General features: G+C 39.1%; 1 protein-coding gene across 2 annotated transcripts in view; it reads right to left on the bottom strand.

The window, feature by feature from the left end:
* Positions 1 to 342: 342 nt before the first annotated feature.
* Positions 343 to 27,039, bottom strand: part of MAN2A1 (mannosidase alpha class 2A member 1) — a 207,821-nt gene continuing 181,124 nt past the window's right edge. For both annotated transcript variants that reach the window (XM_073344670.2, XM_073344671.1), the window contains 3 exons: positions 14,974 to 15,168; positions 3,151 to 3,261; positions 343 to 1,723 (listed from right to left, as the gene is read on the bottom strand). In XM_073344670.2, coding sequence (XP_073200771.1) covers positions 1,571 to 1,723; positions 3,151 to 3,261; positions 14,974 to 15,168 — 459 coding nt within the window. In that variant the 3' untranslated portion in view covers positions 343 to 1,570. The remainder of the gene's footprint in view (positions 1,724 to 3,150; positions 3,262 to 14,973; positions 15,169 to 27,039) is intronic.

Raw genomic sequence — 27,039 nt, 5'->3', positions numbered from 1 at the left:
GTTACAAGGGTTTATCATCTATTAATATTAAGAAAATCACTGATAAATGCATAAATAAAGCCTAAGCAAAATGAAGTCAGAGGAACAAAGATTAAGGAGGATCAGTAAAGGGAATAATACTCAGACGCAAATTAGTATATTTTAATTGTAAACAGTAGCTGTATTCAGGGAAAAAGAATTTTCATACTCACATGGCTTCAGCACTCAATGCAAAATACTTGATATGGTGAAAATGAAGTGAGAGGAGTAAGAAGCTATTCCTCAATAAGGTACACATTGACAGCATATGTAAGCATGAGTATTAGGTTTGAAGAGTGGCATTTTTAAAATATAGGCACATGATTTTCAATGCACCGTTTACTACAATCTGTGAAATGCAAATACATTGTATGATGGGTTTTGCAAACTATGTCTTACACACTATCAATTCTCTGCATCAAGTTGCAGTTTCCTTGACAGTGGCAATATTCCTTAGTCTTCCAATATTTTGTTTTATGACACCATTTCAGTACATTCAAATAGTCAAAATGTTCAGAAAAACACAGCACAAATTTGGTGCCGGAGGACATAGATCAGAGTGTGGCCAGCATGGTCAAATAGAAGACACACAGTTTAAGTATTATATAAACTACCCTTTTCCCCAAAACAGTGATGTGAACAGTAAAATAGTAACAGGACACATTAAAAAATAAGGCACATTTATCTTGATATGATAATCTTGATACAGAAAACCCATTTCAGAGAACATCAGTATCCAAATGAGTTTTGTAAAAAATCTTGTATTCATGATTATTACAGATTTACTTTTTTATTGTATATGATAATGGAATAATTGCACATATCCCAATGTGTCAAGTAACAAAATGGGACTTTTATTAAATATTTCTATAATTTTCCATTGCAGGATTAATTTGAAATTCTATCTTTTCTTAAGCTATGAAATTCACAAAGTGATGGTAAGGCAAAAAGTGTTAAAATCTACCATCGCTTACAATACGAAGTCTGCTGTCTTTCAGTTTACCACAGAATTCAAGTCTCCATCCCATTGAATAAATTGAAATTCAATATGGAATAAACTGAGATTACTGTCACTTATATAAATGATTTCAAATATTTGGACATTAGCTATTACAGAAGAGCTTTTTATTCCATTTCAGTTCCAAGCTGTATTAGGGATTTCAACATTGCAATTATTTGTACATAAATTAATCAAGGATCAGCAAAAAAAGTCATTTAAGTCCCACTTCCCCTCCCTTCAAAAACAAAAAACCCCAGAAACCATTAATTAGCATTTAACCTGAGATTCAATTTGTTGTCGAGAGGTTAACAACCTTAGAAATTTCTTCAGGTGTTGCATTAACTTATACTGATGTTGGTATTTTATGTAAAAACAAAAAAGTTGTTTGCAACATGGCTATTCACTGTGTTGGTCAAAAAAATAATTCTAGAATGCATGTTTTCTCACAGTATCCAGAAGCTGGAATAACAATGTGCTTCTTTATTGCACGTCAAACTTAGAGGAAATATAACTGCAGATTCCTCTTCACTATATGAATATTAAAGCCAGGTTTCATCTCAGTCGAATCCGGAATGTGTTTATCTCCATAGAACTTATACTGATCTCACTAATATTTCTGGCATCTGGAGGCGAATGCATCAAAGATAAAGATGTAGGTATAAGACTTTCAACGATTAGCTTATTAAAGAGTTTGTGCACCTTTATCTGAAAAATACAAAATTAAATAAAAGTCAGTGATATTTAGAAAATCTAATACAAGTTTGAAAGCCAATTTTAAAGTAACTAAGGGCTTGTCTACATGATATAGCAATGCGCACTATTGCTCTATAAATTCTAATGCACACGATTACTGCACACTAACTGGCCTGTGTTGACCCTGCTGGTGTGCATTACAAGTTCCCCACTACGCATTAATGTAGTGCTGTTTGAAACAGTACTACGTGAATGTGCACTAAGGAACTTTTAGTATGCACCAGCAAGGTTAACACAGACCAGTCAGTGTGCAACACCTTAGTGTGCATTGCCGCATCATGTAGACAAGCCCTTAGTTACTTTAAAATTGGCTTTCAAACTTGTATTGCAATTGCAATTACTGCACACTGCAGAACCGTGTAGACAAGCCCTAAGTTAACTTAATTTTAAACCTTTATAATGATCATTATGTCACATCTCATTACAAGCAACAGCATGCATGACAGGGAATCATAACACCAAAGTCACTGAAAATTCCTAACTGACCATATTTAAAATGTTATAAATTATGCTAGAAAGAACCCATTTAGACAGTAGTCACTTTGTGTCACATTTGAAAGCAAATGATTAAAATGTATCAATACACAGGAGGTTTGATTATAAGTATTATGTTTGGCAATATTGTAATGAAAATTTTAATCAAGAAAACATTAAATCTTGCCCCACTAACCTTCCAGACAACCCTTCAGTAAACTACTTCCAGATTGGATTAAACCTACTCTGTGAATTTTATGGATTCATTGCCACCAGACAAAGTTCTATGACTCCCCCCGCCACCCAACCTGATTACATAATCAAAGAATCAGAGATGGTAAATTAATTAATGTTTGTGAAGTGTTCGGATACCACAGAGATGTGGGCCATACAAGTACCTAGATACACAGAGCAGTTGATAGAAATGCTTAGGTTGCTGTGATGTTTGCTGCAACCTTCAAGGCAGCATTCACATGGGAGAATTCATATTTATGTTAACTAATCATATGTGAAGACGACAAATATATTATGTAGTTTTAAATGTAAGTATTTCTGTAGTAAAATAATTTCAAATAGTAGCTTTTTGTTTAAAATCATATTTACAGAAAGTTAATAAGACTGAACTCTAACCTGGAAGTTTATGGCAATGTTTTACAAGGGTGTTTTTACTTGCCAATGCCAAATTAATCTACACACATCAGAATCTTCATATAATTGTCAATACAGAACATGTCACTTGGCTTTCAAAACACATTAAATCGCAAGCATCCTGAAAATATGACATTTTAAACAAACAAATAAATGTTCAACCAGAATTCATAAGTAACTGTTCTAAAACATTTTAAATTAAGCATGTATGCAAAAATTATCTTATAAGTTAAAAATCTTCTAATATTTCAACATACCTTTCCCTGAGTAGTAGAGCATAATAGCCCTGTGTCTTTGTTTGAATATTTACAGTCAAATCCTTTTCTGTGAAGGATCAAGGCTGCTTCATCAGATGGCCCAGAATCTGCCTGCAAACAAACAAAATGTAAGCGTACCTTAGAAACTAAATGCTACGAACAGGAGACTTTTAGAACCTCAGACTAATCATTAGGATTTGACCTCTGAGCCACTTATGTTATGAATACCATTCTCCCTAAACCAACAGAACACATTTCATGTAACAGCTGTAAAAAAGACTGAATGTGCAAGAATTGGCAGCAAGATGATTTTTAAAAATGTTCTTTATTTTTCAAATATCTGAAAAACCTGGTCCCAAATTTAAATGTAGTGGTAATAGCTGTATTGACAGGCTTCCCAGAATAAGCAAGGAAGTAAAGGCTTCATAATTATGCAACCACGCCTCCAGGTTTGATTACTGACCATGACTTTGGTCCCTGCCAAGCTTTAACACTTTAGGCTTAGAAACCTAACTACTAATCGGTTACAAAGCGTACTAGAAACTATGACCAATAATGTACAACTATGAGATTAACTGTGCAGATTGGTACATGAGCCCAGAACCCACAAGAGGGAATATGCGAGAATTCAGGTACTCATTGAAACTCAGTTGTGTTTGATCTAATATATAAAGCCTCTTCAAGTAATAATCACCACAATTATTATTGCTAATTGCTTATATTACAGTAGCATAAAAAAAAGCCTCAATCAGAACCCGGCTTACTAGGGACTCTGCAAAAACAAAGAAAGACAGTACAGCTGTCTGGGAAATAATTCCCAAATTGGAATGAAAAGCCAAAACTCCAAAATTTTTCATGGAAGTGAACTTCTGTAATATTTTGTTTCAGAAATGAAATATGCTCCCAGTGCTCCCCAGGAGCCTGGCTGGCTGCAGAGGAGCCAGGCGACCAAGCTGACAAAGTACACAGCTGGAAACTGAATGACACCTGCCTGGTTTTCATCACAAGTTTCATAGACATTAACACATTTCCACAGAACATTTTGATTTCAACGAATTGGTGTTTACTGAAGGAAAAAACTTTGCACTGGAAAATTCCTGACCAGCTTTAGCAGAGGGTACCTGCTTTAAAGAGCTTATAAACTCAGATGACAAATCGTGCAGAAAAGACAGGAAAACACCAAAACATGTAATTTTTATGTACAAATATACTTTTTTTTTGGCCACTGAGCCTAAGCATTTGGGACTATGGAGTATTGGCACAATTTTAGAGCTAATCAGAAATTTTCTGAAAAAACACTTTTTCATTGGAAGATGCAGATTTGTTGACAATTAACTTTTCTATGGAAATGTGTAGATTTTGGGAAAACTTTCAATGGAAATCAGGCAGGCAATGGAAACCCACCTAATTTCTGCCAGGTCAACCTTCCTCTCACCTTCACAGCCCACCAAGTGAGTTACCACAGAATTATGGTGCACAGGCTTCCTGGCTCTGCCTTTTAGGGGCAAAAGATTTTTTCAAAAATTGGACATTGGAAAGGGAGGGAATGAATAAAGATAACTTGTCCTTCAATTGAACAGAAAGGTATCTGATAAGACCCTTCCATTTTTTGCCATTTGAACACAAAATGTGGTATTAATATATTATTGAGCACAATAATAAGAATAAATGGGATAAAATAATTATCAATATTGAGTTTCTAACTATGAAATACCATACTTAGTGTTAGTTCAAAACGTAATTTCAAAGTTAATTAAATTACACTCAGAAAACTAGACAAAACATTTTTGTTTTGCACACAAAATAACAATGTCTGTGTAAAGAGCAGGTTCGAGAAACATTATTTAAAATTCATGATGCAGAAGCCTGACTTCCTATAGGGGTGAAGTGATGCTAGAAATGACAAGCCAGTCATCCAGTGGACTTATCTTGTAGTCATCTGCATAACACATGATGGTATGGATATTTCAACTTCATTTTAAATTAAAAATTATCCTAATTAAGAATTTGAATCTATTAAAATAGAAACATATTAATAAAAACAATTACATGTTAATGAATGGACTTCAAGTAAAGTATAGGCATGTCTATGACTTAGTAATCATACAGGCTATGCCTACGCTGCAGAACACTTGCTTCAGCATGTAGGAAAGGTGTAGCAAGACACCGCAGCAAAATGCAGGCTACATCCACACTGCAGTGTATAGCTACATAATGCAGTAAAGGTCTCTTGCAGGAAGGAGGCAGAAGGAAAAGGTTCTGGCAACAGGCAGCTGCTAGAGCCTTTCGCTGAAGCCTCCATCCTAACAGAGTCTTGCATTGCAGTGGGAGACAGGGACAGGCACTGCTTAGGCATGTAGAGAGCTGTGATACATGCATCCTTCCTCACTTAAGCAGTGCCTCACCATCTACATGGCTATTTATACCTGTGCTAGGGGAAGAGGGGATGTGCAATGTATGTACTCTAGAAGCTGCTGCAAGGACTGTGCAGTGCAGACATACCCTTACCTAGAACTATTTGTATATACTCATTCTACCAATGGGTAAAGGAGTCTAAGTAGGTCTAATTTATACAATGGGATGATGTAAAAGTTGCCTTCCCTCTACTTTAATCTATACCTCCTTACTCCACCTCAGCATGTAAATTACACTGAGCGTAATTAGGTCTAGGGGAGTGACTGAGTATAACGGAATCAAACTTACAACATCCCATACATCACTTATGAATTTGGCTTGCTATGATTAATGTATGAAAATCTACTTTACTCTTCTCAGCCTTCAATAAAAATTAAATATTCTCAGTCCTGTAAAATTTTACACATTACTATGGGACAAAAACTGCTAAGCTACTGCACTATCAAATCTCCCAACTTTTCTGTACAGCTGTCAACCCTTCAACAAGGATTTAATTTTGAACCCTCAACAGTTTAACACTGTCAGGTTCTTGGCTGAAAAAAACAAAAACAAAAAAGCCCTGTGCCATGAATTCTCATACGCAAGAACCCAGGGCAACACTGCTAAGATTTTGATCTGAGTGGAGAAGAGCCATTTAAACAATTTTCAAGTGATTACCATAAGACTTATAGTCATTTATTGGAAAGTTTAAGCAACACTATAAAGATACATATTTGCTCTAAAGGAATATTTAAAAACAGTTTTTAATGTTGAAAACCAATTTATTTATAGTATATCATCTTACATCAATACACTTTTTTTTTTTTTAAAGAAATGTTCCATATCCCTGAAGCAGTATGACAGGAAGGTTGATGTTTTACAATATTAGGAATTACCATTTTTTCCTTAGAGGAAAAGAATTTAAAATTGAAACATTTTATCATAGGATTTTTCTTACTTGTTCTTTCATGGACTTATTTTGATTTCTGTTGTCTTAAATCTAAATAATGCTTTCCTTGTAATTTTGTAATTGAAGGTTCTTTTTAATATGTAAAATTGTAATACACTATAACTTCTCTAAAATATTCATTGACAGCTAGAGTGGTGTAGAAGAATTTATAATTGCAGATAAATATGTTTTGTAGGTGAGCTAATAAGTCATGGCATTTATCATTTTCACTTTGAATTTTCTGAAAAAAAAGGAAAGTCTGCTTCTTTGTGCAAGAAATTCATTTCACTGGGTAATGCAGTTTTTGCTGTGGAAAAAGAAGGTTTCATACCTACAACTGTTATTCACTTCGCATACTGCCTCTGCAGATTTACACTTTGCAAGTGCCGTATCATTACTGCCCTGGAGCCCTCTACAAAGCACTGTTTGAACACATGCACCTTTGTGGTTACACAAGGGATCACAACCCCAACCAACCCATCCAAGCTCTGGATCAGCAGTGGCACCTGGAGAGCAGTTACAGATAGGAAAATAGAGAATTCCCTCTGCAGATGTTCACAGATGGGAGTAAAAACCTCTTGAAGGAGGGCTGTAGCACAAAAATGAGGCTAGCAAATTGCTCTCCTGAAAGGAGCATCTGCTTTGGCCTCTAAGGGTATGTCTACACTGCAATTAAAAACCCGTGGCAGGCCTGTGCCAGTTGACTCGGGCTTGCAGGCTCGGGCTATGGGGCTGTTTAATTCTAGTACAGACATTCAGCCTTGGATTGAATCCAGGCTCTAGGATCCTGTGAGATGTGAGGGTCTCAAGGCTCAGGCTGCAGCCTGCGCCCCAACATCTACACCACAATTAAACAGCCCCTCAGCCTAAGCCCCAAGCGCCAAAGTCAGCTGGCACAGTACAGCCACAACTTTTTAACTGCAGTGGAGACATATCCAGAATCACAAAATTAGTGCTAAGTAAATTTATGTATTGAGCTGTTGTAAATGACATTGTCAAAATAAATCTGAGGGAACAGTGGCTTGAAAGAGTAGATCCTGGAGTTGTCAGTTATAAATTTAACTCCCAAGAAGGTGGTGGGTCCTGCACTAAAGGGCTGATGTGGGCTGGGCTCATGTATCCACCTCACATTCTGGTGAACACTCACCCCCGCATCCTAAGTCCTTGAGGCTCATGTGAGGGGAACAAAGTCTTTGAACTAGAAGATAACAGGTTGCTATTGATTCCACGTATCCTGTTGAACATCATGGTAGCTTGTTAATATTAAAATCACTAAATAGCCCTATATAGGAAAGGATGTGGACAGAAGGGGAAGACATGGGCCCCCTCACATTAAAGATAGTATTACTTGTTTTAGAGTTATTGATAGTTCAGAAAGACAGAACCTGTAATGCTTATATATCAACGTACTGTCTGATAAATCACAAAAAGGGGCACAGGTGCGGTTTGCTGTGCAAATCAGATGAGGAAACAGGACAAGCAGCACATTCAACATCTATCTAGAATATGTAGAAAAAATTATGGGGGATTTCAATCAAGGACACACATGCTGGAGGTCTCATGCTGGTGTAGAAATATCCTGGGAATTTCTAAAAATTATAGATAACTTAACTTAAACATTGCAACCATCTCCAGATAATTCTATATTAGATTTCATTCTGATGGATAAAGATGTAAGATCACTGAATTAAAACTGATGGCTGCCTTGATTCAAGTGATCATAATCTAATCTCATTTGCTATGTGCAAACAAAATACACTCCTGACCAGTAATATATACACTTGTTGCTTTAAAAAGGGACCATTTCCAAAGCTAAAAACAATTATGAGCAAAACTAAGTTGGAGGAAATATTAAAGCATAAAATATGAAGGATAATTGGGAATTGTTTACAAAGGCTTTATTAGATGCCAATCTCTACACACCCATTCCGCAGTCAGGAAAGAGGTCTTCTTCAGTTAAAAAAATCATGGTTAAGAGGGTAGGTGAAAGCAGCAATACAAAAACAAAAACCCAATATGTAACTAATGGAAAAAGAAGCAAGTCAATAGTAAAGAGTACACATCAGCAGTTAGGAATTACAGACAATTATAAACAAATCTAAAAGTATCAGTGAAAAATCAATGGCAAGTAGGGTGAAAAAACAATTATATTTTTAAAAATATATCAGGAACAAATTAAATTCTTACAGTGGTACAGATCTGCTACTAGACAATGATGGTAAAATTAACCATCATGATGCAGAAAAGGGAGACATTCAATAATATTTCTGTTCTGTATTCAGAAAGAAGCAGAATGGCTGTATCCATATCTTACAGGAGTAAGAAAATACTTTTTTCCCCATCAGTAATTAGGGAGGGTATTAAATGGCAACTATAAAAAATTAGTGGGACCATATAACTTGCATCAAAAAGTATTAAAATAATTGGCTGAGGAGCTATCTGAAGCATTAATATTGACTTTTAACAAAACTTGGAACACTGAAAGTTTCAGAGGACTAGAGAAAAAGCCAATACTTTGCCAGTATTTAAAACATATGGAAAAACAGGATGACACATGAAACTATTGGCTGGTTAGCCTAACATCAATTCCAGCTATATCATGGAGAAGCTGATATAGGATGCAATCAGTAAAGATCTAAAAGATTGAAACATAATTAATGCCAACCAATTTGTTTTTAAATGGGAAATAAGTAAAAAAAAATCTTTGTTTCTTTTTACTCAAATCAAAAGTTTGGTTGAGACAGGTAACTGTGTTGGCATAATATACATACTTCTGTAAGGCATCTGATTTAGAATCATAGAAGATTCTATTGGAATCTTGGAAGGGTTGGAAGAGACCTCAGGAGGTCATCTAGTCCAACGCCCTGCTTAAAGCAGTACTTAATCCTGAGTGACATTCTAATAAAAAATTGCGCTATAAAAAATCAATGCAGCCATTTTAAATGGATTAAAAACTGGCTAGCTAATAGATCTCAAGAAGTATTTTTAAATGCAGAATTGTTGTCCAATGATCTAGTGGGATCCTGCAGGAATCTGCTATTAGCCCAACATTCTTCAAAAATCTGGAGATGACAAAAAATCTGGAGTAGCAAATAACTACAAGATCAGGTGACCAGTTATATAGACCACCCCAGATCTCTTGGTACACTGGTCTCATTTGAATACCATGTGTTTTAACACAGCCAAATGCAAGATCATGCATTTAGCAATAAAGAATGAAGGAAACTAAGAGGGGGTGTGTGATTGTACGGAAACAGTGACTGTGAAAAAGGGCTGAAGAGTTTTTGGGGATTAGCAAATAGTGGGGTTAGAAACTCTTTCTTCAGTGTGCTTGTGGCACCTCTTCTATGACCCACTATAGATGGAGGAAATCTTCCTCCAACACGCCTCTCTCATGAGATGGGTCCCCAAAGAGGAAGGAAGAAAGGAAAGGAAAGTGAAGTGGCCTGGTGCAGAACTGTATGGAACAACCTTTGCAGGTGTGTTTAGTACTCAACAGTTGGAAGTAATACTGCACCAGGCACTGGTAAAGGAGAAGACATAAGGTCCAAAGGATGGAGGCAATGGTGTGTAGTTTTCAATCATCCCACCAAAAAGCTGTTGATTGCAAGACAAAGTTCATCTGATGAGCAGTGAGGAATCCTCCTTCTGTATGGACATCTTTTATTAGAAGCAGGCTTAGTCAAGGAAGCAGACTTGCACCATCTCTGAGGCTGCATCTCCCTGTTCTTGCAGAAAGGGAAACTTTCGGAAGCTGAATGTTAGATTCAAATGTTTCCTTCTTAAAGCGGACAGACTTAGTAAGCTCTAAGGATTGGGCAGCAACCTGTGTTGTTCTGATCTTTTCCAAAGGCCTCGGCCTTCAAAGGACAGTCTTTGATGTTCTTTTATGACTCAGAAGAAAGGCCAGAGGATCTTAACCAGAACCATCTGGGCTCTTCATTCTTGACCCTACAGGTCACTACAGGACCCAAGGAGGATGGCTTTGCTACCCGCCGGAGGCTGCGTAGAGACTTACGAGAGTCTCTATGCAAAAGAATAAATGAACACAAATCAGACGTCAAGAATTATAACATTCAAAAACCAGTTGGAGAACACTTCAATCTCTCTGGACACTCAACAACAGACTTAAAAGTGGCCATTTTTCAACAAAAAAACTTCAAAAACAGACTCCAACAAGAAATTGCAGAACTGGAATTCATTTGCAAACTGTACACCATCAAATTAGGCCTGAATAAAGAATACAAAAACTAGTTTCCCCATACTAATTTTCCCGTACTGTTACTCACACCTTCTTGTCAACTGTTTGAAATGGGCCATCCTGATTACATTGGCCTCATTACCACTACAAATGTGATTTTTCCTCCCTTGGTATTCTACTGTTGAGAATACCCCACTTCCACTTTAATAGAATTGTCTCGTTAGCACTGATCCCCCACTTGGTAAGGCAACTCCCATCTTTTCACGTACTGTGAAAAGTACTGCCTACTATATTTTCCATTCTATGCATCTGATGAAGTGGGTTTTAGCCTGTGAAAACTTATGCCCAAATAAATTTGTTAGTCTCTAAGGTGCCACAAAGTACTCCTTACTATTTTTGCTGATACAGACTAACATGGTACCACTCTAAAATCTGCAATATCAAGTATTTTCTTCTTGAAGAAAGGCTCAGGTAGACCAAAGATTTAGTTGCTAACTTGCTCCCTTAAGTTTTAAGAGTTTCATCATCTTCTTGCGAAATAGGTCTGAACCTTCAAAAGGCAGTTTAAAAATTTGGATTTGAGGGATAGGGTGGAGGTCCCGAACTTAACAACCATTGTATTGATCTTGTGGCAGCTCCCAATGAATAGCTGAATCAAAGTAAAAACTGATCTGGTCATCAATGACCGATAATTAGTGGTGTGGAGAGCAGTAGAAAATTTTAACTTTGACCCACATAACCTAACCTCCTAGACACTCTTCTGAGGTAACCAAAAAGATTTACTCCACTACATTATGTGGATCAAACCTACACATCTCATTGAACCACTTTCTTCAGGCTGAAGCTCTCTCTTCACTCTCCAAAGGCATTTGGACCACAGCCACTGCACTTCAAAAGGACCAGAAACACAGATGGGCAGGATTGAAGAGGAAGTTACTCACCTTGTGCAGTAATAATGGTTCTTTGAGATGTGTCCCCCTATGGATGCTCCACTATTGGTATATCTGTGCCCCTGCGCCTCTAATCGGAGATTTTAGGTAGCAGTGTCTGTTCGGCCTGTATATGCGCTCTCCCTGCCTTGTGATCTGCCTCGGGGCTATCTAGTGCCATGCAGGCGAACCCCCCCTCAGTTAGATAGCCCTGAGGCAGACCACAAGAGATGGAGAATGTATGAGCTGAATGGACACTTACATAAAATCTCCGATTAGAGGTGCAGGGGCGCAGATACACCTACTGTGAAGCACCCATAGGGACACTACTCGAAGAAGTAGTAAGAGCTCATGCTAGACTGGTCAAGAGCAACTGAGCTCCTTCCTCCCTATCTGCTGCCTCTCCTGGCCAGCTTTCAAGAGGTAACTCTTTCCCAGACTTTCTCCCCACCTTGCTGTTGGTACTGTGGCTACTGAGCACTCCAAGAACAGAATTAGGAGAGTGGCTTCTTCTCTCCACCCCTCAATTTCATGTTGGTCCAACAAACCCAGCCACCGGGAACAGTCATCTATTCAACTCCCACCCCTCAATGACCACTGCTGAGCCCGCAGTACCAGCTCCCAGAGGTGGTGGTGAGTTAAAAGATGGAGGAGGGGCCAACTGCCCAAGGGGGGAATTGAGAGAGGAAAAATTGACAAGGGGGTAGCCACATACTAATAAAGGATAATTTTGCCCTCAATACAGAATGAATTCATAGAATATCAGGGTTGAAAGGGACCTAAGGAGGTCATCTAGCCCAACCCCCTGCTCAAAGCAGGACCAATCCCCAATTAAATCATCCCAGCCAGGGCTTTGTCAAGCCTGACCTTAAAAACTTCTAAGGAAGGAGATTCTACCACCTCCCTAGGTAACGCATTCCAGTGTTTCACCACCTTCCTAGTGAAAAAGTTTTTCCTAATATCCAATCTAAACCTCCCCCACTGCACCTTGAGACCATTACTCCTTGTCCTGTCCTCTTCTACCACTGAGAATAGTCTAGAACCATCCTCTCTGGAACCACCTCTCAGGTAGTTGAAAGCAGCTATCAAATCCCCCCTCATTCTTCTCTTCCGCAGACTAAACAATCCCAGTTCCCTCAGCCTCTCCTCATAACTCATGTGTTCCAGACCCCTAATAATTTTTGTTGCCCTTCGCTGGACTCTCTCCAATTTATCCACATTCTTCTTGTAGTGTGGGGCCCAAAACTGGACACAGTACTCCAGATCAGGCCTCACCAATGTCGAATAGAGGGGGACGATCACGTCCCTTGATCTGCTCGCTATGCCCCTACTTATACATCCCAAAATGCCATTGGCCTTCTTGGCAACAAGGGCACACTGCTGACTCATATCCAGCTTCTCGTCCACTGTCACCCCTAGGTCCTTTTCCGCAGAACTGCTCCCTAGCCATTCGGTCCCTAGTCTGTAGCTGTGCATTGGGTTCTTCCGTCCTAAATGCAGGACTCTGCACTTATCCTTACTGAACCTCATCAGATATCTTTTGGCCCAATCCTCCAATTTGTCTAGGTCCCTCTGTATCCTATCCCTGCCCTCCAGCGTATCTACCACTCCTCCCAGTTTAGTATCATCTGCAAATTTGCTGAGAGTGCAAACCACACCATCCTCCAGATCATTTATGAAGACGTTGAACAAAACCGGCCCCAGGGGCACTCCACTTGACACCGGCTGCCAACTAGACATGGAGCCATTGATCACTACCCGTTGAGCCCGACAATCTAGCCAACTTTCTACCCACCTTATAGTGCATTCATCCAGCCCATACTTCTTTAACTTGCTGACAAGAATACTATGGGAGACCGTGTCAAAAGCTTTGCTAAAGTCAAGAAACAATACATCCACTGCTTTCCCTTCATCCACAGAACCAGTAATCTCATCATAGAAGGCGATTAGATTAGTCAGGCAAGACCTTCCCTTGGTGAATCCATGCTGACTGTTCCTGATCACTTTCCTCTCATGTAAGTGCTTCAGGATTGATTCTTTGAGGACCTGCTCCATGATTTTTCCGGGGACTGAGGTGAGGCTGACTGGCCTGTAGTTCCCAGGATCCTCCTTCTTCCCTTTTTTAAAGATTGGCACTACATTAGCCTTTTCCCAGTCATCCGGGACTTCCCCCGTTCGCCACGAGTTTTCAAAGATAATGGCCAATGGCTCTGCAATCACAGCTGCCAATTCCTTTAGCACTCTCGGATGCAACTCGTCCGGCCCCATGGACTTGTGCACGTCCAGCTTTTCTAAATAGTGCCTAACCACCTCTTTCTCCACAGAGGGCTGGCCATCTACTCCCCATGTTGTGATGCCCAGCACAGCAGTCTGGGAGCTGACCTTGTTCGTGAAGACAGAGGCAAAAAAAGCATCGAGTACATTAGCTTTTTCCACATCCTCTGTCACTAGGTTGCCTCCCTCATTCATTAAGGGGCCCACACTTTCCTTGGCTTTTTTCTTGTTGCCAACATACCTGAAGAAACCCTTCTTGTTACTCTTGACATCTCTCGCTAGCTGCAGCTCCAGGTGTGATTTCGCCCTCCTGATTTCATTCCTACATGCCCGAGCAATATTTTTATACTCTTCCCTGGTCATATGTCCAACCTTCCACTTCTTGTAAGCTTTTTTTTTATGTTTAAGATCCGCTAGGATTTCACCGTTAAGCCAAGCTGGTCGCCTGTCATATTTACTATTCTTTCGACACATCGGGATGGTTTGTCCCTGTAACCTCAACAGGGGTTCCTTGAAATACAGCCAGCTCTCCTGGACTCCTTTCCCCTTCATGTTAGTCCCCCAGGGGATCCTACCCATCCGTTCCCTGAGGGAGTCGAAGTCTGCTTTCCTGAAGTCCAGGGTCTGTATCCTGCTGCTTACCTTTCTTCCCTGTGTCAGGATCCTGAACTCAACCAACTCATGGTCACTGCCTCCCAGATTCCCATCCACTTTTGCTTCCCCTACTAATTCTTCCCGGACACTCCTGCACTGTATCTTTATGATGATGTTGCAAACTAAAGTATTCTTAAAATAAATTGACACAAGAAATATTCTGAGTTCTCTGACCACTGCTGGAAGCAGGATGAACTTAATATACATATATGTGATGTGGAATGTCAAATCCTATGTTTGTATGATGTTTCAGAAATAATGACTGGTGAGAAGATGGAAATCCTTCAGCTGTTGCGGAAGAAAGGTCTGGTGACTACATCTTATGTGGATTCATAATTTACTTTTATAGAATGAAATATTTTCCAGAATATAACATTAGTTATATCATATATTTGTTCATAACAATAATATTTTGAACATACCTTTGATTGTATTGTCCTTAGATTGACCACATGCATGTCACAAGGCATGGATGAAGTGAGTGGAGAAAAGACATTCAAAATCTGTTGGACATCAGATTCCGCATATGTAGTCATTGGAATTACAGGATGATTTAAGAAAGAAGAAGTTATATGGCTCAGAAGAGAGGGGAAACTGACTGATGACTTCTCTTCTTTCTATTAAAAAAGATAAAACCACTTTGCATTAAGTTTTTATATGGCTGCCTTAATTAAATGTAAATTTGTAAATTAAGACATATTAATTATTTTTTAGAAACAACAAAGACAGAACTTCTCAATCAGCTACTCATCTGCTTCTCTAATAATAAAAAATGGTTACATACTGGCTCGGTAACTGTTCTTCAAGATGTGCTGCATATGTCCTTTCCATTTTAGGTGTGTTGAGTGCCCGTGCACCGAAGCTAGAGAACTTTTTCCAATAGTGGTACCCATTCATGTGGAGCATGTGCCCTCTGCACATTTGTTCAACTAACTGAAGTTATGAAGGGGCGGAGCCTCCCTGACCCCATTCAGTTCCTTTGCCCAGGGAGCCAGAGTTTGCTGTTGCTCCAATGTAGAGAGCAAGGAGGATGGATCGTGGAATGGACATGTGCACACATCTTAAAGAACAGTAGTTTCTGAACAGGTAACTAACATTTCTTCAAGTATCAGGGGGTAGCTGTGTTAGTCTGTAGCCACAAAAACAAGGAGTCTAGTGGCACCTTAAGACCAACAGATTTATTTGGGCATAAGCTTTCATGGGTAAAAAGCCATTTCTTCAGATGCATCTTCTTCAAGTGTTTGCACATGTCCATTCCACTTTAGGCGACTAACAATTCCAGATGGAGGAGAAAATTGGTGTCTACCTAAACAAGGACTACAACACTACTCTTCCAAACATATCATTGTCTCCTAGGGCATAGGAGAGAGCATAACGAGCAGTGAATATATGAACAGAAGACCAAGTCATAGCTCTGCAAACATCACTGATGGGAACATGACCTAGAAAAGCAGCTGATGCTGCTTATGCTCTCATAGTGTGCTAAAACTCTTTGAGGTCACGGAGCATTATCGTAGCACTGATGAATACAAGAGGAGATCCAGGAAGAAATCATTTGTCAAGAGACAGGATGCTCTTTCATCCTGTCAGCAAAGGACATGAACAAGAGTTTAGGGTGGAGATGCCATAAAAACTCTTTAATTCTGTTCAGATAAAAGGCCAAATCTTATGAATGCCCAAAGTATGAAGGTTTTCCCTATCTCTGTTGGTGTGAGGTTTTGGAAAAAAGTTAGTAAGTATGTAGAATGATTTAGATGAAAATCTGACACCACTTTAGTAAGAAATTTTGGGGTGTGGATGCCAACTAATGTTACCTTTATAAAACAATATCTAAGGAGGGTCAGCTACCAAGGCCTGAAGTTCTGCTACCTCCTGGCCAAAATAATGGCCATTAGGAATGCTACCTTCATTGAGAGATGAGAGGGGGGTGTAGCTATAGGTTCGAATGGTGGCCATGTTAAAATGGAAAGAACCAAACTCAGATCGCAGGATGGTGTGGGATCCCTAATAGGAGGCAAGGTCTGTCCAAACCTTTCAAGAAGCTAATGTCACAGGCAACACTGCTGAAACCGTGGCCTCATCTCTGTTCTTCCTCTTTTCCCATGTCCATGTCCCTGCTCCTTCTCTTCTTCCCCCCTCCAGGAGGCACCACCCCCAGGCCAGCCCAGAACTTGGAGCCAGGCCATGCTAAGAGCCACTCAGGGAGCCCAGGCTGCTATGGGGAGACCCCTGCCCAAGAGCAGCCCTCGGCTCCACCCACCATGGTGCACTGGCCAGGGCAGGTAGAGGGTCCAGGGCTCCCCACAGCGGTCCTGAATCCCTGGGAGGCTCTTATTACAGCTCAGCTCTGACTTCTGGCCACGCCAGGGGATAGGGTCTTGGAGGGAAAGAGAAGAGGGGCAGGCCACGGAGAGGGTCCGGGCCTCAAGACAAGGGGGACTAAGGTCCTCTTCAGTCCCCCCACTGGAAAGAGGCTGGAACTGCCGGCAGGGGCTGCACTTCACAGTGGGGGAGCTGATCACCTTATCAGCTCCCCTGCCACAAAGCACAGGTACTGCCACTCCGCGCCCCCGAACTACGTCCATGTTAAAAAGTGGGTGGGCAGTACAACGTAAGATGCCAGAGTCTATAACTCTACATTGCTAGAATGCGGCACTGGGAAGCACCTTGCAGGAGTTATCTTAACTATAACTAACTTCGGTACTGGTCATTTTATGTGAGTGTGTTGAGGACTTAGCCCTCAAAGAAGAAGAGGGCTTCTTCCAGACAGAAGAGGTCAAAGGGCTGGACTTCTGCCTCCTGCATGGCACTACAGGTGGAGAGTGGTGTCGTCTCGCCAGCTCTCTTCAACTCTCTTCCAAGTCTGGTGGTGCACTCGAAGATGGAGTTGAGTCCAAATCCCTGCATATTGAGCACCTGGGTTCCAAATGAGAGCACAAAAGCTGCTTTGACCAGGATGTCTTGAAGTTGAACTTCCCTCAACGTCCTACTCCTCGTTTTAAACACCTTACAAATAGGGCAGTTATTATACCTGATGTGTCCTTCTCTCAAACACTTATCATTGGGAGTGAGGATCACTGACTGGCCTAAATTTGTTATAGCCAGAACAGTACTTAAATCTTGGGGACTTGGACATGCCTGGGAACTGAGCCAAAAACAAGTACCACTATCTAAACTACAACTATACTAAACTACTTACAATAAAAGATCTCTAGAAAGTTTTCTTAAAGGGAAATATGGGAAAGACCATAAGAAGCCACATACACTCCGACTACCAACCATGGGTGTGAGAAGGAACTGAGGAGGATTGGGACGGCTCTAACACTTTATACTTTCAGCTAGCAGCATGTACTGCCCCAACAAGTACCACTATGGGGAAAAGTTCTCCAGCTTCAGTGCACTGGTGTGTACACATCTAAAATGGAACGCAAGCACTCAAAGAATAATAATAATAATATATAGCTCTTATACGGATACTCCGTAGCTTTCTCAAAAAGCTTTGCAAAGGAGGTATCGTTAACACTTCTGTGCTTTTCTTCAATGCCAACCATCAAACCTCCTGTAAAATCTGTAAAAGTCTCTTCATCCTCCTTCAAGTACCTCCTTAAGACTTACCAGTGCTGTAATGCCTACAAAACACTCCAGATGATAATGGCTATACAGTTAGCAAAAAGACTATGGTCTCATAGGAAAATGTACTATTTACTGTTATCTCGTCTTGCCACCCCACTTGTCTATTTCATCTACCTACTCTGTCTTGTCATACACCTAGACTGTAAACTGTGGAGCAAGGATTAAATTGTACAGCATTAATCTCAGTGGAGTCCTGATCATTTACTGTAATACAAATAATTAATTGTGCCAGCAAATTAAAATTAAAGCAAGCTACAGAATTGCTTTACAATTTAAATGCAAATGTTTTGTATATTTGATTAGTTCTCAACAGATAAGATACATGCTAACTTTTGAAGGAAGAAATGAGTGTTGCTTTTCCTCCTCTTGGTTAGCAGCACAACACATTTTTTAATTATTTTTTTGTGTGTGGGTACAACAAACAGCAAACATCTGATATGTGATTCAGCTGAGAACTAAACAAGTAAACATACATCTAAATTACAAACAGGTTGTTCAATCTTAATTATAGGCAATGGTATAAACATTTCAAGTATATTATTTCATATATTTTACTGAAGATTTGCTGCACGTGTCAAAAGAAGACAGAGGATTCTGGAAGTGAATCACTAGCTAGGTAAGTGGTGTAGGGCTCTGGTTTTGTGAAATATTGGTCCACCTTCTACAGGGAAGAGGAGGCTATATTGTTTGGCCAGTCACCACTTCAGCAGAAGGGGGACCAGTCTTCTTGAGGACATGCTGGCTAGAGTAGTCAGGAGGGCATTAAATTAATAGCATAAGGGGAGGGTAAAAAGAGGGAAGATATCAGCACTCAGCACAAAATCAAGATATCGAGAACAAAATTTATCAAGGAATCAAAGGACATGAACAGGAGAAATTCTTTAATTACCTATACATCAATGCTAAGAGCCTGACCAACAACCAAGAGGAACTGGAATTGGTCATCTAGGAGCATAAATTCAATCTACAGTAGAAGCTCAGAGTTACGAAGCTCGGGAATGGAGGTTGCTCATAACGCTGAACAAAACATTATGGTTGTTCTTTCAAATGTTTAGAACTTAATACACCTTGGAAACTTTACTATGCAGAAGAAAAATGCTACTTTTAACCATCTTAATTTAAATGAAACAAGCACAGAGACAGTTTACTTACCTTATCATTTTTTTTTAAACTTTCCCTTTTTTTTTAATTAAAAGTAGTTTACATTTAACACAGTACTTTTCTGTAGAGTATATGGAATTTTTGGTCTCTGCTGCCTGATTGCATACTTCCAGTTTCAAACATGCTTCAAATTTGTAAACATTATAGATGAGAATTTCCTAACTCAAAATATGTTGCAGCCAGCATGGAGGAATTCTATATTAGACCTTGTTCCAAAAGATAAAGAACTGACCACAGGACTAAAAGTAATGTATACACTTGCTGCTTTAATAGGGCCAATTTCACAAAGCTGAAAACAAGTATGAGCCAAATAAGCTGTGGAAAATAATTTAATCAGAAAAACTTGAACTATTATTGGGACTCACTTAACACCTTACTAAATGCCCCCAAAGCCTCAATCCCACAAATGAGGAAGAAGGCTGTGCTGGTTAAAAAAACCAAACTGTTTAGAAAGCAAGTGAAGGCAGCTTTAAAATATAAAATATATAAATAATATATAACAAATGGAAGAAAGAGAAAGTTAACATTAATGAATAAGTCAGAAGTTAGCAACTGCAGAAAATTGATAAGGGACACAAAAGGAGAAAAATGTATGGCAAGCAGAGTTATGGACAGTAGTAGAGTTTTTAAAACACACTAGGAACAAAAAAGAATTCTGACAATGGTATTGGTCCATTACTAAATGGAAATGGTAGAATTATCAATAATAATAATACAGAAAAGGTGTTCAATAAATATTTCTGTTTTGTATTTGGGGAGGAAAAAAAAGATGATACAGTCTCATCATATGGCGATAACGACGTTCTTTCCATTCCACTAGTGTCTCTGGAGGATGTTGAACAGAAGCTACTAAAGTCAGAAATTTTAAAATAAACAGATCCAGATAACTTGCATCCAAAGAGTTTCAAAAGACTGGCTGAGGAGCTTGCTGATTCTCAATAAGTTTTGGAGCACTGGGAAAGTTTCAGAAGACTGGAAGAAAGCTAATGTTGTGCCAATTTTTAAAAAGGGAGCGGAATGACCCAGGTAATTATAGGCCTGTCAGCCTGACATCAATCCCAGACAAGATAATGGAATAGCTGATACAGGACTCAATTAATAAAGAACTAAAGGAGGATAATGTAACTGACACAAATCAACATGAGTTTATGGGAAATAGATCCTGTCAAACTAACTTGATATCTTTTTTTCAGTGAGATCACAAGTTTGGTTGATAAAGGTATTAGCATTAATGTAATAAACAGACTTCTGGAAAGTGTCTGACTTGGTCCGGCACAGCACTTGGATTAAAAAATCAGAATATAACATTAACATGGCATACATTAAATGGATTAAAAACTGGCTAACTGATAGGTCTCAAAATGTAACTATACAGAGAGAATCATTATTGAACTGGTCTGTCTTCAGTAGGGTCCTGTTGTGATTGGTACTTGGAGCTAAACTAGCATCTTTATCAATGACCCGGAAGAGAACAAAATCATCATAGATTAAAGTTTGCAAATGACAAAAATTAGGGGAGTGGTAAACAATGAAGAGGACACTGATTCTGAATTGCTTGATAAACTAGATGCAATATGCATTTTAAATACGGTTAAAGGTAAACGTATACATCTGGGAAGAAAGCGTATAGGCCAAATTTACAGAATGGGAGATTCTATTCTAGGATGCAGTGACTGAAAAAAATTTGAGGTCATGGTGGATAATCAGCTGAACATGAGCTCTCAGCATGATGTTATGGCCAAAAGAGCTAATGTGATCCTGGAATGCATAAACAGGGGAATCTCAAATAGCGTAGAGAGGTTACTTTATCTCTGTATTTGGCACGATGTGATCACTGCTGGAATAGCGTGTCCAGTTCTGGTGCCCACAGTTCAAGAACCTTGTTGATAAATTAGTGAGGGTTCAGAGAAGAGCCACAAGAATGACTGAAGGATTAGAAAACATGCCTAATAAACATGCCTCAAGGAGCTCAATCTATTTAGCTTGACAAAGAGAAATGTAAAGGGAAAGAAGCTGTAAAACAGTTGACATCAAATGCGATATCTCGAACCACAGGATGGCTGGTCCACACCCCACTATATGCTCTTGTAGAGGAGCACAAAGAGCTTTTCTGTGCAGGTGTGGGTCCACAATCGCTGCTTTACAAACTCCAGTTAAGAGTGCACAGGCACATGCACATTCTGTGGTGGAGCCCCCACAGGGACACATACTCGAAAAATGCAGCAACTCCACTGAATAGTTCTGCACGGTTCTTTCATACAGTACTACTGTCTGTATTTGAAACAATTTTTCTAAAAATGTTTTCAATCACAAGTAGGACTTTTTAAAACTAATCTAAGTACTCAGTTCTATACTTAAACATTTAGTATAATAGCAAACAGCTCTAGATATTCAACTAAATACCTCCCAGCACAAGCTTAGTTTTCACCTAAATATTTCACCACACTTAAAATCCCTGATCTAGGATCTCCTAAATTTATAAACACATGCAGGCAATGTTTATGGTGTTGCTTATCACAGAGTGCTCCGGAATTATCTCCAACATATGTTTCATAAGACACCAACATAAAACTAAAATAATGAATTCTGTCAAACTGAAAAGGTATTTGAAACATTTATTTACTTCTTGTCTTATACCACCAGCACAATACTATGATAAGATAAATATCTCTTGAATCAGAGGGGTAGCCGTGTTAGTCTGGATCTGTAAAAGCAGCAAAGAGTCCTGTGGCACCTTACAGACTAACAGACGTATCTCTTGATTGTGAAAGTTATCCTATCATTCTAAACATCTTTATAAATTATGTTGAACTCCACTCTTGCCAATTCTGTTATTCAAGACAGACTGAGGATCTCTCTCAACTCCAAAATATTAAATCTTTTCATTATTTAAAGTTTGAAAAATTCATGACTTGTTAATTGTTATAAAATTATATTTAAGATTCTTCCTTTTGTTAACACTCCTTATCCCCCATTTAAACCTTTCCCCTGCATAATGCCATTATTTAGGAGTAAATACGTGTTTTTGAATAATTGATGAATATACAACATGCTGCTAGAAGTAAGGAAATATACACTACATCCTGTAATGACCAAACAATACTATTGGTTAAGAAAGCATTACATGACTAATGACAATTTACGATTATTACCCCCATAACTAGTCAATGGCTGAATAGTCAGTCACAGTTAGTCTTGCCTTCTGAACATTTCCCTGTTCTTTTTCTGCATAATCTCTCCCATCCCATCTAATTCCTCATAGAATTCTCATGTCCTACTTCTCCATTTTTATTTGCCTTCCGCTCAGAATTAAGGGTTCTGGAAGCAACATCAGCTAGTGCCATCTTTGTTTTGGTCTAACAAGTATATCCACCAGTTGTGTTTTAGGCTATGGCAGCAGCCACTATCAAATGCTCCAAGATCTATAGCATAGCAGTTGCAATGTTTAAAAGGAGCTGCCAAAGCAGTACCAAGGATCCCGATATGCGTCTAAAGACGTATACATTTGCACTGGCTGTTACAGCTCCCTGGAAACCCGCTTTTAAGGAGAAAGCATATAAGTACAAGTGAAGAAAACTGGGACAATATTTTTCTTTTTTTTTAATTTAAAGGCAGAAGGAAAGATGCCATGAGCAAGAGGTTGGAAAAATGTGGGTCGAACTATTTCTGCTTTCCATTTTTTTAGGAGGGGTGTGTGTGTGTGTTTATATGTATATTTATATATGTATATGTGTATATATATAAGCTTAAGTCATTTATTTAAAACAAAAATTATTGCTTTTTGTGTTTAAATACAACCTCCCTTATGCAAGAGCATTCACAGTCAAATGGCTGAAAGCACAATATCCAGGGCTACACTCGATCTAAATTTGCATTTGATAGTAGGTTGAAAACCACACAGAAGTATGAAATAAATGGAAGAGATTCAAATCAAAGTTTTATTTGATCAGTTCCATACTATTAAAATCAATGAAATTCCAGATTTTAATAAACATTTCTTTTTACCTCATGCAGTTACAGAAATGCCAATTTGTCTGGGAATTTAGCAACTGAAGTTGGAGGAAGGAGGGATCACAGCAGTTTGATACATGGGGAGAGGAAAAGCTAAAAGCTTTGTCATTGGGATGTGGACAGGATTTTAAAGAATTGAGCACCACCTCTACCTTCTTCCACTCAATTTTTAAAATAACTTTCCAAGTGGTGACGTGGGAATATTTATTAGTAAATACTAATACTCTGCAGAGGATTTCAAAAACCTTTACAAAAGGTGTGAAAACATCGACTAATAGGGAAAATGGAGCGGATGGTATGCTGAGACTGTCTACAATGTTATACAGCCTATCTGCGACAGCTAGTAGCAAATATCCCCAATGGCTAGTGATGGGACACTAGATGGGGAGAGCTCTGAGTTACTACACAATTCTTTCCTGATGTCTGGCAGTTGCGTCTTGATGAAAAGCTCAGGGTTGGGAAGGAGTTTTCCCCAGGGTCAGGCTGGCAGAGACCCTGAGGTTTTTTTTGCCTTCCTCTGCAGCATGGGGCACAGGTCATTTGCAGGTTTAAACTAGTGTAAATGGTGCATTCTCTGTAACTTGAAGACTCTAAATCATGATTTGAGGACTTCAGTAACTCAGCCACAAGTTATGGGTCTATTACAGGAGTAGGTGGGCAAGGTTTTGTGGCCTGCAACATGCAAGTCAAACTAGATTACCATGATCATCCCTTCAGACCTTACAGTCCACGAGTCTATGAGGCTTACATTGAGGCGTAAAACAGTGGGGTGGCCGGCTGTTGACAAGAGTTGTTGGGATGGGAGAAAACTCATCAAAAAGTTTCAAATGACTGCTGCATTCAGATTCTCTCCATGACAAAGTAAGAGTGTCCTGGAAAACTCCAGCAGCTCCTGGGTGCTGGAGCCTTTCCCTGCTACGGTCTCACCCTTGCCAAAGCCTTTCACTGCCCCATGTAGCTACACACCAGAATGTGGATGCAGCCTGCAGTGTGTAGCTGCACATAATCTACCTGTCACTGCAAGAAGTCTGCAGTGTAGACATAGCCTTAATGGCTTCATTCATGGATTTAACAACAGAGTCCCACATATGAAATTTTGCAGACCATTTCATGTGTGCTATTGCATTTAGGCTCTTTGAATACAAAAGTGTAAGAGTGGATTTGCCCCCTTTTATACATTTCCATGATTATACTAGGTAAAGTTTATTATGGCAACTTCTTGATTTTTCATTTGATAGCCATTTTAATCTAAATTCATTTTTGAAAAGTTTAATTAGTCAATTAAGACCCAAAGTACCACTCAAAGTTGATAAATATCTGCCTCAAATACTGCTAATATAAAATAATTCAAAGAAATGGCAATAAGAAAATATTTAGCAGGATGACAAGTATGACTAGAAAGGCTGTCAGGAGCAAATTAAAATATAATTCACTATTGCACACAAAGAAAGTGGAGTATGGTAACACTGTAGTCACAAATACTTTAAAATGGCCCATCAGTATATTTTATCACCAGATTTTCTTTATTCTCTTCCCTTTCATTTTCTATAAAATGAGCTGATAGCTTGCACCTGACAATGATTTTAAAACAAGCTCATGTTAAACTGAACAGTCATAAAAATTATTAGGTTGCAGTAATAGAATATACTCATCTTATTATAAGATTTAAAACCTAAGAAGGTGCCTGATTGTAGGAAAGTGTCCCAAGGACCAGCAAAACCACTCAGCCACTATAGTGCAGCCTTCTGACAAATGATGCACACTCCTGGCTAGGAGGACTGCCACTGGTCAAACTCAGTGAGCTATAGGTTCTGCAATGACACATGCCACTCAGCCTGCAGTAAGCCTCATTAAAATCTGCCTTCCTCCCATGCATGAAGATTGTAGTGAAGGAAGAGAGTAAGCATGAGTCCAGTCACCTCAACCTGTTTATGGTACAGTGAATGTTCTTACTTCCTCACTTAGTCCAACTCCAGCTCCTTCCACTGCCCTTTCGTTGGTACTGTTATGTGCATGTCAGCTGCTGCCTAGTGCAGTACCTGTATACCACCTTTCTTTATACAGATTTCTTGAATTTTTTGCCTAACTTTCTCTTTCCCTCCATTTTCCTTTTTCAATTTGATTGCGTCATATGTTCCTCACCTCATAGATCAGGGTCCCTAGAGCAGCAAAGAGATACTTGGTGATGCATATGGCTGGTATACTCAAGAACAACTACTTACTGCTATCAGTGTTGTTCCGCTAGATGACTGCTGGATGGATATGTATCCTGGGTGATCAGTGTACATCTGGACACATGAGCGCAGATGTTCCTGGCTAAGAGAGTTCATTGAGACTGTACATGTACACCTAAACAACCTCAACTTTTTATGCTTCCAGCCAACCATATCATCTCGTATACTCATTGGGCCTTGCATTTAGGAAGGAAACATTCTGATGAAGAACTTCTGGATAAAGAGACTTTAAAGTTTATACTTCTAAGATCCTATGTATTTTTGTATATATGGGTTCATGATAGACAGAGTTTAAGGCCAGAAGGGACCATCATGATCATCTAGTCTGGTTTCCTGCAGATTGCAGGCCCATAGAACCTCACCCAGCCACTCCAATAGTAGGTCCCTAACCTCTGGCAGAGTTACTGAAGTACTCAAATCTATATGTAAATCTATATACAAGTGTCATTGCCTATCATTCTACACCATTGTTGTGTAAGGTTATCTAATTTTGGTCCAATCGTCACAGCAGGGTCTTAACAAGAGAAACTATTATACAAATAGATAGCTATCTATGCTAATTCTCACAGTATGGCAATGTTTTTACATATGAAACCCCCCACACTCTTGCCAATCTGACCTACACAATGGTTCTGATTGTGAGTATTTTTTCTGGCAACTTCATACGGTCTTAAAGAAGGTGGGAGTAGTTTGCTGTAAAGACAGGTGTACTTCAGTAATGCTAGAGTAGTGTAGAAATAAGAGAAAGGTTTAATAACTAATGATTTTTGAGTGGATGCTGCTCCCTGCTATGCAAAACAGGTATTAACCTTTCATATCCTTGACTTGTGTCATGTGACTGGAGCCAGGAAATAAAGATCACACTCTGACCAGTCACATCTATTACGTAGTATCAGAAGAAAACTGAATCTTTGACCAGAAAAAAGAGCAAACGAAGACACTTGTATCCCTCAGTCTGAAAAGCAAAATGGAAGAGAATTGGAGGCGGTAGCAGAACTTCCAAATTTTCCTGGAAGCAGGTGGTATTGCAGAGAAACTGGAGATGGTGAAATTTCTTCACAATGCTACAAGTGGCAGCCCCAGAGGCTTTGGAGATCTATAATGCAATCCAGTAGAAGCAAAAAAATGACTAAACAGCTAACCAAAATTTCAAGAATACTATGAGCCATGCAAAAATGTCACTTATGTAGGCACATTTTCTTTACTAGGAAGCAGTTGCCAGGTGTGTCATTGAGCCTTATGTTAAAGAGCTATGTATCAGACCTAAATCATATCAATCTGAACTGTTAACTAGATGAAGCAATTAAAGACCAAATTATTTGTGGTATAACTGATAAACAAGTCAAAGCAAAGTTATATTATGAAAAATTGAAATTAGTGAAAGAATTGATGTTCGTCTCATTAAAAATACATACCAAGGCATAAAAAAGTAAACAAACAGCAGAGACC

The sequence above is a fragment of the Lepidochelys kempii genome, chromosome 5 (genome assembly GCF_965140285.1).
Source record: "Lepidochelys kempii isolate rLepKem1 chromosome 5, rLepKem1.hap1, whole genome shotgun sequence".
Lineage (NCBI taxonomy): Eukaryota > Metazoa > Chordata > Testudines > Cheloniidae > Lepidochelys > Lepidochelys kempii.
Note: the sequence above shows the minus strand (reverse complement) of the source record. Positions and strands in the feature narration are given on the sequence as shown.